This window comes from Atractosteus spatula, chromosome 5 (genome assembly GCF_055471065.1).
Source record: "Atractosteus spatula isolate fAtrSpa1 chromosome 5, fAtrSpa1.hap1, whole genome shotgun sequence".
NCBI lineage: Eukaryota > Metazoa > Chordata > Actinopteri > Semionotiformes > Lepisosteidae > Atractosteus > Atractosteus spatula.
Window position 1 is genome coordinate 11,065,212 of NC_142710.1, and position 11,393 is coordinate 11,076,604.

General features: G+C 51.3%; 1 protein-coding gene across 1 annotated transcript in view; it reads right to left on the reverse strand.

The window, feature by feature from the left end:
• nlk1 (nemo-like kinase, type 1) overlaps window positions 1–11,393 on the reverse strand; it is a 50,260-nt gene extending 38,867 nt beyond the window's left edge. Inside the window, exons 1-7 of the mRNA XM_088917804.1 lie at window positions 11,083–11,393; window positions 8,707–8,836; window positions 8,554–8,609; window positions 6,829–6,935; window positions 6,435–6,520; window positions 4,916–5,125; window positions 2,755–2,856 (exon numbers count right to left, since the gene is read on the reverse strand). Of these exons, the coding sequence (XP_088773930.1) occupies window positions 2,755–2,856; window positions 4,916–5,125; window positions 6,435–6,520; window positions 6,829–6,935; window positions 8,554–8,609; window positions 8,707–8,836; window positions 11,083–11,393 (1,002 nt within the window). The remainder of the gene's footprint in view (window positions 1–2,754; window positions 2,857–4,915; window positions 5,126–6,434; window positions 6,521–6,828; window positions 6,936–8,553; window positions 8,610–8,706; window positions 8,837–11,082) is intronic.

Genomic DNA, 11,393 nt, shown 5'->3' on the forward strand with positions numbered 1-11,393 from the left:
TGTGAGACAGCGTGTCTCTGCTGGGATCAGTGTGTGTGTTAAACTGAGTGTGAGACAGTGTCTCTGCTGGGATCAGTGCTGTGTGTTAAACTGAGTGTGAGACAGTGTCTCTGCTGGGATCAGTGTGTGTGTTAAACTGAGTGTGAGACAGTGTCTCTGCTGGGATCATAGTGTGTGTTAAACTGAGTGTGAGACAGTGTGTCTGCTGGGATCAGTGTGTGTGTTAAACTGAGTGTGAGACAGTGTCTCTGCTGGGATCAGTGTGTGTGTTAAACTGAGTGTGAGACGGTGTGTCTGCTGGGATCAGTGTGTGTGTTAAACTGAGTGTGAGACAGCGTGTCTCTGCTGGGATCAGTGTGTGTGTTAAACTGAGTGTGAGACAGTGTCTCTGCTGGGATCAGTGTGTGTGTTAAACTGAGTGTGAGACAGTGTCTCTGCTGGGATCAGTGTGTGTGTTAAACTGAGTGTGAGACAGTGTCTCTGCTGGGATCAGTGCTGTGTGTTAAACTGAGTGTGAGACGGTGTGTCTGCTGGGATCAGTGTGTGTGTTAAACTGAGTGTGAGACAGTGTCTCTGCTGGGATCAGTGTGTGTGTTAAACTGAGTGTGAGACGGTGTGTCTGCTGGGATCAGTGTGTGTGTTAAACTGAGTGTGAGACAGTGTCTCTGCTGGGATCAGTGTGTGTGTTAAACTGAGTGTGAGACAGCGTGTCTCTGCTGGGATCAGTGTGTGTGTTAAACTGAGTGTGAGACAGCGTGTCTCTGCTGGGATCAGTGTGTGTGTTAAACTGAGTGTGAGACAGTGTCTCTGCTGGGATCAGTGCTGTGTGTTAAACTGAGTGTGAGACAGTGTCTCTGCTGGGATCAGTGTGTGTGTTAAACTGAGTGTGAGACAGTGTCTCTGCTGGGATCATTGTGTGTGTTAAACTGAGTGTGAGACAGTGTCTCTGCTGGGATCAGTGTGTGTGTTAAACTGAGTGTGAGACAGTGTCTCTGCTGGGATCAGTGTGTGTGTTAAACTGAGTGTGAGACAGTGTCTCTGCTGGGATCAGTGCTGTGTGTTAAACTGAGTGTGAGACAGTGTGTCTGCTGGGATCAGTGTGTGTGTTAAACTGAGTGTGAGACAGTGTCTCTGCTGGGATCAGTGTGTGTGTTAAACTGAGTGTGAGACGGTGTGTCTGCTGGGATCAGTGTGTGTGTTAAACTGAGTGTGAGACAGTGTCTCTGCTGGGATCAGTGTGTGTGTTAAACTGAGTGTGAGACGATGTGTCTGCTGGGATCAGTGTGTGTGTTAAACTGAGTGTGAGACAGCGTGTCTCTGCTGGGATCAGTGTGTGTGTTAAACTGAGTGTGAGACAGTGTCTCTGCTGGGATCAGTGTGTGTGTTAAACTGAGTGTGAGACAGTGTCTCTGCTGGGATCAGTGTGTGTGTTAAACTGAGTGTGAGACAGTATCTCTGCTGGGATCAGTGTGTGTGTTAAACTGAGTGTGAGACAGTGTCTCTGCTGGGATCAGTGTGTGTGTTAAACTGAGTGTGAGACAGTGTCTCTGCTGGGATCAGTGCTGTGTGTTAAACTGAGTGTGAGACAGTGTCTCTGCTGGGATCAGTGTGTGTGTTAAACTGAGTGTGAGACGGTGTCTCTGCTGGGATCAGTGTGTGTGTTAAACTGAGTGTGAGACAGCGTGTCTCTGCTGGGATCAGTGTGTGTGTTAAACTGAGTGTGAGACAGCGTGTCTCTGCTGGGATCAGTGTGTGTGTTCAACTGAGTGTGAGACAGCGTGTCTCAGCTGGGATCAGTGCTGTGTGTTAAACTGAGTGTGAGACAGCGTGTCTCTGCTGGGATCAGTGTGTGTGTTAAACTGAGTGTGAGACAGTGTCTCTGCTGGGATCAGTGTGTGTGTTAAACTGAGTGTGAGACAGTGTCTCTGCTGGGATCAGTGTGTGTGTTAAACTGAGTGTGAGACAGTGTCTCTGCTGGGATCAGTGTGTGTGTTAAACTGAGTGTGAGACAGTGTCTCTGCTGGGATCAGTGTGTGTGTTAAACTGAGTGTGAGACAGTATCTCTGCTGGGATCAGTGTGTGTGTTAAACTGAGTGTGAGACTGTCTCTGCTGGGATCAGTGTGTGTGTTAAACTGAGTGTGAGACAGTGTCTCTGCTGGGATCAGTGTGTGTGTTAAACTGAGTGTGAGACGATGTGTCTGCTGGGATCAGTGTGTGTGTTAAACTGAGTGTGAGACAGCGTGTCTCTGCTGGGATCAGTGTGTGTGTTAAACTGAGTGTGAGACAGTGTCTCTGCTGGGATCAGTGTGTGTGTTAAACTGAGTGTGAGACAGTGTCTCTGCTGGGATCAGTGTGTGTGTTAAACTGAGTGTGAGACAGTGTCTCTGCTGGGATCAGTGTGTGTGTTAAACTGAGTGTGAGACAGCGTGTCTCTGCTGGGATCAGTGTGTGTGTTAAACTGAGTGTGAGACAGTGTCTCTGCTGGGATCAGTGCTGTGTGTTAAACTGAGTGTGAGACAGCGTGTCTCTGCTGGGATCAGTGTGTGTGTTAAACTGAGTGTGAGACAGTGTCTCTGCTGGGATCAGTGTGTGTGTTAAACTGAGTGTGAGACAGTGTCTCTGCTGGGATCAGTGTGTGTGTTAAACTGAGTGTGAGACAGTGTCTCTGCTGGGATCAGTGTGTGTGTTAAATAAATAAATGTGCAGACAGATTTAATCTAAACCACAGGGGGACAATACTGAGGACTGCTTACCGGTTTGTGGGGTCCTCTCAGTATATGGGCTCTGGCTCCTTCACAAGCTGACACCATTGCTGAGAGAGGTGGGGTACCCAGGAGATCTGTGATGAGATCCAGCTGAGAGAGAGAGGGGTTAATACAGACACACTGACTGGACACTCCAGTACATTAACACTGCACTGAGAGAGAGAGGGGTTAATACACACACACTGACTGGACACTCCAGTACATTAACACTGCACTGAGAGAGAGAGGGGTTCATACACACACACTGACTGGACACTCCAGTACATTAACACTGCACTGAGAGAGAGAGGGGTTAATACACACACACACTGACTGGACACTCCAGTACATTAACACTGCACTGAGAGAGAGAGAGGGGTTAATACACACACACTGACTGGACACTCCAGTACATTAACACTGCACTGAGAGAGAGGGGGGTTAATACACACACACTGACTGGACACTCCAGTACATTAACACTGCACTGAGAGAGAGGGGGGTTAATACACACACACTGACTGGACACTCCAGTACATTAACACTGCACTGAGAGAGAGAGGGGTTAATACAGACACACTGACTGGACACTCCAGTACATTAACACTGCACTGAGAGAGAGGGGGGTTAATACACACACACTGACTGGACACTCCAGTACATTAACACTGCACTGAGAGAGAGGGGGGTTAATACACACACACTGACTGGACACTCCAGTACATTAACACTGCACTGAGAGAGAGAGAGGGGTTAATACACACACACTGACTGGACACTCCAGTACATTAACACTGCACTGAGAGAGAGAGGGGTTAATACACACACACTGGCTGGACACTCCAGTACATTAACACTGCACTGAGAGAGAGAGGGGTTAATACACACACACTGGCTGGACACTCCAGTACATTAACACTGCACTGAGAGAGAGAGGGGTTAATACACACACACACTGACTGGACACTCCAGTACATTAACACTGCACTGAGAGAGAGAGAGGGGTTAATACACACACACTGACTGGACACTCCAGTACATTAACACTGCACTGAGAGAGAGAGGGGTTAATACACACACACTGACTGGACACTCCAGTACATTAACACTGCACTGAGAGAGAGGGGGGTTAATACACACACACTGACTGGACACTCCAGTACATTAACACTGCACTGAGAGAGAGAGGGGTTAATACACACACACTGACTGGACACTCCAGTACATTAACACTGCACTGAGAGAGAGGGGGGTTAATACACACACACTGACTGGACACTCCAGTACATTAACACTGCACTGAGAGAGAGGGGTTAATACAGACACACTGACTGGACACTCCAGTACATTAACACTGCACTGAGAGAGAGGGGTTAATACACACACACTGACTATATACTCCAGTACATTAACACTGCACTGAGAGAGAGAGGGGTTAATACACACACACTGACTGGACACTACAGTACATTAACACTGCAGTGAGAGAGAGGGGTTAATACACACACACTGACTGGACACTCCAGTACATTAACACTGCACTGAGAGAGAGGGGTTAATACACACACACTGACTGGACACTCCAGTACATTAACACTGCACTGAGAGAGAGAGGGGTTAATACACACACACTGACTGGACACTCCAGTACATTAACACTGCACTGAGAGAGAGAGAGGGGTTAATACAGACACACTGACTGGACACTCCAGTACATTAACACTGCACTGAGAGAGAGAGGGGTTAATACACACACACTGACTGGACACTCCAGTACATTAACACTGCACTGAGAGAGAGAGGGGTTAATACACACACACTGACTGGACACTCCAGTACATTAACACTGCACTGAGAGAGAGGGGGGTTCAGACAGACACACTGGCTGGACACTCCAGTACATTAACACTGCACTGAGAGAGAGAGGGGTTAATACACACACACTGGCTGGACACTCCAGTACATTAACACTGCACTGAGAGAGAGAGGGGTTAATACACACACACTGGCTGGACACTCCAGTACATTAACACTGCACTGAGAGAGAGAGGGGTTAATACACACACACACTGACTGGACACTCCAGTACATTAACACTGCACTGAGAGAGAGAGGGGTTCAGACAGACACACTGGCTGCAGGTCCGAGGGCTCTTCTCTGCTGGACTGACCTGCTGAATGGGGCTCTGCGCCTGGAACAGGATCCTCCGGCCCAGCAGCTCAGCGAAGATGCAGCCCACTGACCAGATGTCGATGGAGCTGCTGTAGTGCCTGCTGCCCATGAGGATCTCGGGGGCGCGGTAGTACTGGGTCACGACCTCCTGCGTCATGTGACGAGACTCGTCCAGCTCCTCCATCCGCGCCAGCCCGAAGTCACAGATCTGAGCGGACAGTGGGGGCACAGCTGACTCCGACTGCGCCTCTGCGCCCAGTCCGGTCAGCCCAGTCCAGCCTGGAGAGCCTCAGACTGCTCTGTCAGTGTCAGTGGAGTCTGATTATAATCCCAGTGAAGAACTAATCCAGCTCCCAGTCCAGTCAGTCCAGTCCAGCCTGGAGAGTCTCAGACTGCTCTGTCAGTGTCAGTGGAGTCTGATTATAATCCCAGTGAAGAACTAATCCAGCTCCCAGCCCAGTCAGTCCAGTCCAGCCTGGAGAGTCTCAGACTGCTCTGTCAGTGTCAGTGGAGTCTGATTATAATCCCAGTTCATCACTAATCCAGCTCCCAGTCCAGTCAGTCCAGTCCAGCCTGGAGAGTCTCAGACTGCTCTGTCAGTGTCAGTGGAGTCTGATTATAATCCCAGTGAAGAACTAATCCAGCTCCCAGTCCAGTCCAGTCCAGCCTGGAGAGTCTCAGACTGCTCTGTCAGTGTCAGTGGAGTCTGATTATAATCCCAGTGAAGAACTAATCCAGCTCCCAGTCCAGTCAGCCCAGTCCAGCCTGGAGAGTCTCAGACTGCTCTGTCAGTGTCAGTGGAGTCTGATTATAATCCCAGTTCAGAACTAATCCAGCTCCCAGTCCAGTCAGTCCAGTCCAGCCTGGAGAGTCTCAGACTGCTCTGTCAGTGTCAGTGGAGTCTGATTATAATCCCAGTGAAGAACTAATCCAGCTCCCAGTCCAGTCAGCCCAGTCCAGCCTGGAGAGTCTCAGACTGCTCTGTCAGTGTCAGTGGAGTCTGATTATAATCCCAGTGAAGAACTAATCCAGCTCCCAGTCCAGTCAGTCCAGTCCAGCCTGGAGAGTCTCAGACTGCTCTGTCAGTGTCAGTGGAGTCTGATTATAATCCCAGTGAAGAACTAATCCAGCTCCCAGTCCAGTCAGTCCAGTCCAGCCTGGAGAGTCTTGGACTGCTCTGTCAGTGTCAGTGGAGTCTGATTATAATCCCAGTGAAGAACTAATCCAGCTCCCAGTCCAGTCAGACCAGTCCAGCCTGGAGAGTCTCAGACTGCTCTGTCAGTGTCAGTGGAGTCTGATTATAATCCCAGTGAAGAACTAATCCAGCTCCCAGTCCAGTCAGTCCAGTCCAGCCTGGAGAGCCTCAGACTGCTCTGTCAGTGTCAGTGGAGTCTGATTATAATCCCAGTGAAGAACTAATCCAGCTCCCAGTCCAGTCAGTCCAGTCCAGCCTGGAGAGTCTAGACTGCTCTGATTACTATCTCGGTCCGGCCCGGTCCGGTCCGGTCCAGGAGTACCTTGAGCAGGCAGTTGCTGTTGACCAGCAGGTTGCCAGGCTTGATGTCTCTGTGCAGGATACCAGCTGAGTGGAGGTATTTCAGGCCTGTGAGGAGAGCAGGGGCAACATCAGGGCAGAGAGACAGACAGGACACCCCGAGGGCAGACAGAGGGACAGACAGACAGAGGGACAGGACACCCCGAGGGCAGACAGAGGGACAGACAGGACACCCTGAGGACAGACAGAGGGACAGACAGACAGGACACCCCGAGGACAGACTGAAGGACAGGACACCCCAAGGGCAGAGGAACAGACAGACAGCCAGACAGACAGACAGGACTGACGCAGTGACTGGCCCGGGACAGGACTGACGCAGTGAGAGGACAGAGAAATGGACAGCCAGAGACACTGACCTCTCAGGATCTGGTAGAGGAAGACCTTGATGTGGTCAGTGGTCAGGGCCTGGGGGGACACGATGACCTTGTGCAGGTCACTCTGCATCAGCTCTGTGATCACGTAGCTGAGAGGAAGAGGGCTGAGGACAACACAGCGCAGCTGAGACACAGCACACACTCACACTCACACTCACACTCACACTCACACTCACACTCACACTCACACTCACACTCACACTCACACTCACACTCACACCCACACAGGTCAGGTCACTCTGCATCAGCTCTGTGATCACGTAGCTGAGAGGAAGAGGGCTGAGGACAACACAGCGCAGCTGAGACACAGCACACACTCACACTCACACTCACACTCACACTCACACTCACACTCACACCCACACCCACACAGGTCAGGTCACTCTGCATCAGCTCTGTGATCACGTAGCTGAGAGGAAGAGGGCTGAGGACAACACAGCGCAGCTGAGACACAGCACACACCCACACCCACACTCACACCCACACTCACACCCACACTCACACTCACACTCACACAGGTCAGGTCACTCTGCATCAGCTCTGTGATCACGTAGCTGAGAGGAAGAGGGCTGAGGACAACACAGCGCAGCTGAGACACAGCACACACTCACACTCACACTCACACTCACACTCACACTCACACTCACACTCACACCCACACAGGTCAGGTCACTCTGCATCAGCTCTGTGATCACGTAGCTGAGAGGAAGAGGGCTGAGGACAACACAGCGCAGCTGAGACACAGCACACACCCACACCCACACTCACACCCACACTCACACTCACACCCACACCCACACCCACACCCACACCCACACAGGTCAGGTCACTCTGCATCAGCTCTGTGATCACGTAGCTGAGAGGAAGAGGGCTGAGGACAACACAGCGCAGCTGAGACACAGCACACACCCACACCCACACTCACACCCACACTCACACCCACACTCACACTCACACTCACACTCACACTCACACTCACACTCACACTCACACTCACACCCACACTCACACTCACACTCACACTCACACTCACACCCACACCCACACCCACACCCACACCCACACTCACACTCACACCCACACCCACACTCACACCCACACTCACACCCACACTCACACCCACACCCACACTCACACCCACACAGGTCAGGTCACTCTGCATCAGCTCTGTGATCACGTAGCTGAGAGGAAGAGGGCTGAGGACAACACAGCGCAGCTCAGACACAGCACACACTCACACTCACACTCACACTCACACCCACACTCACACTCACACTCACACTCACACTCACACTCACACTCACACCCACACTCACACCCACACTCACACCCACACCCACACCCACACTCACACCCACACTCACACCCACACTCACACCCACACCCACACCCACACTCACACCCACACCCACACAGGTCAGGTCACTCTGCATCAGCTCTGTGATCACGTAGCTGAGAGGAAGAGGGCTGAGGACAACACAGCGCAGCTCAGACACAGCACACACTCACACTCACACTCACACTCACACTCACACTCACACTCACACTCACACTCACACAGCGCACACAGCACACAGCACACAGCACACAGCACACAGCACACAGCACACAGCACACAGCACACAGCACACAGCACACAGCACACAGCACACACACAGCGCACACAGCACACAGATCCCACACACACGGCGCACTGATGAAGGATACATCTCTTCGAAGAAGTCGATCTGTGGAGGCTGCAGGATATCCAGAGCTGACAGCACCTGGAACACAACAGGGACAGAGCGTTAACGTCCAGCCTGCGTCCGGCACACCGCGGCGCCAGACCAGTGTCCAGCCGGTCCTCACACACAGACTCACGTTGTCGTGCTTGAAGAAACACAGCATCCTGAGCTCTCTGAAGACCCTCTTACAGGACACCAGGTTCTGAAAGACATTGGGCATCTTCTTCAGGGCCACCCTGCGTCCATCACGAGGGTCAGTCACTGACCTGAGAGACAAACAGAGAGAGGGGTCAATACAGACACACTGACTGGACACTCCAGTACATTAACACTGCACTGAGAGAGAGAGGGGTTCATACACACACACTGACTGGACACTCCAGTACATTAACACTGCACTGAGAGAGAGAGGGGTTAATACAGACACACTGACTGGACACTCCAGCACATTAACACTGCACTGAGAGAGAGAGGGGTTAATACAGACACACTGACTGGACACTCCAGTACATTAACACTGCACTGAGAGAGAGAGAGGGGTTAATACAGACACACTGACTGGACACTCCAGTACATTAACACTGCACTGAGAGAGAGAGGGGTTAATACAGACACACTGACTGGACACTCCAGTACATTAACACTGCACTGAGAGAGAGAGAGGGGTTAATACAGACACACTGACTGGACACTCCAGTACATTAACACTGCACTGAGAGAGAGAGGGGTTAATACACACACACTGACTGGACACTCCAGTACATTAACACTGCACTGAGAGAGAGGGGGGTTAATACACACACACTGACTGGACACTCCAGTACATTAACACTGCACTGAGAGAGAGAGGGGTTAATACACACACACTGACTGGACACTCCAGTATATAAACACTGCACTGAGAGAGAGAGGGGTTAATACACACACACTGACTGGACACTCCAGTACATTAACACTGCACTGAGAGAGAGAGGGGTTAATACACACACACTGACTGGACACTCCAGTACATTAACACTGCACTGAGAGAGAGAGGGGTTAATACACACACACTGACTGGACACTCCAGTATATAAACACTGCACTGAGAGAGAGAGGGGTTAATACACACACACTGACTGGACACTCCAGTACATTAACACTGCACTGAGAGAGAGAGGGGTTAATACAGACACTGACTGGACACTCCAGTACATTAACACTGCACTGAGAGAGAGAGGGGTTAATACACACACACTGACTGGACACTCCAGTACATTAACACTGCACTGAGAGAGAGAGGGGTTAATACACACACACTGACTGGACACTCCAGTACATTAACACTGCACTGAGAGAGAGAGAGAGAGAGAGAGGGGTTCATACAGACACACTGACTGGACACTCCAGTACATTAACACTGCACTGAGAGAGAGAGAGGGGTTAATACACACACACTGACTGGACACTCCAGTACATTAACACTGCACTGAGAGAGAGAGAGGGGTTAATACACACACACTGACTGGACACTCCAGTACATTAACACTGCACTGAGAGAGAGAGGGGTTAATACACACACACTGACTGGACACTCCAGTACATTAACACTGCACTGAGAGAGAGGGGTTAATACAGACACACTGACTGGACACTCCAGTACATTAACACTGCACTGAGAGAGAGAGAGGGGTTAATACAGACACACTGACTGGACACTCCAGTACATTAACACTGCACTGAGAGAGAGAGGGGTTCATACAGACACACTGACTGGACACTCCAGTACATTAACACTGCACTGAGAGAGAGAGAGAGGGGTTAATACAGACACACTGACTGGACACTCCAGTACATTAACACTGCACTGAGAGAGAGAGGGGTTAATACAGACACACTGACTGGACACTCCAGTACATTAACACTGCACTGAGAGAGAGAGGGGTTCATACAGACACCCTGACTGGACACTCCAGTACATCAACACTGCACTGAGAGAGAGAGGGGTTCATACAGACACACTGACTGGACACTCCAGTACATTAACACTGCACTGAGAGAGAGAGAGGGGTTAATACAGACACACTGACTGGACACTCCAGTACATTAACACTGCACTGAGAGAGAGGGGTTAATACACACACACTGACTGGACACTCCAGTACATTAACACTGCACTGAGAGAGAGAGAGGGGTTAATACAGACACACTGACTGGACACTCCAGTACATTAACACTGCACTGAGAGAGAGAGGGGTTAATACACACACACTGACTGGACACTCCAGTACATTAACACTGCACTGAGAGAGAGAGAGGGGTTAATACAGACACACTGCAAGCGACCTCAGTTTTTGGAAAGGGTTGTGTTTGAGCGTCTCCGGTTCCTCGTCACTGAGAGCACCGTACCAAGAGGTGTGGGAAACACAGTCACGGAACTGAGTTAGTGGAAGAAGCCGCAGCACGGAGGTCTATATTCCAGCCTGACAACGTTATTGTAAAGAAAGGCGATAAAAATAAATAAAGCACCCACCACACCACACCGAAAGCGCCGTAGCCGATGGGCCGGTCGGGCTCGACGTCCGCCGGGCTCGGCACCTCGCTGCCCGGGTTGCTGTGCTGCTGCGGGACGGCCGCCCCGCCGCCGGTGCCGGCTCCGAGCGCCGGCGGGTGCCGAGGCGTGCCGGCCGCGGCGCTGGGCCCACTCGAGGCCGGGGTCGCGCTGAGGCCTTTCGCCGGTCCCGGCGCTGAGGCGCTCGCCGGCATCGGGAAGAATTTCGGGCCCAGTTCCGGGAAGAGATTCCCGCAGACCGACTGCGGGTGGCTCGTTCCGTGAAATGCCAT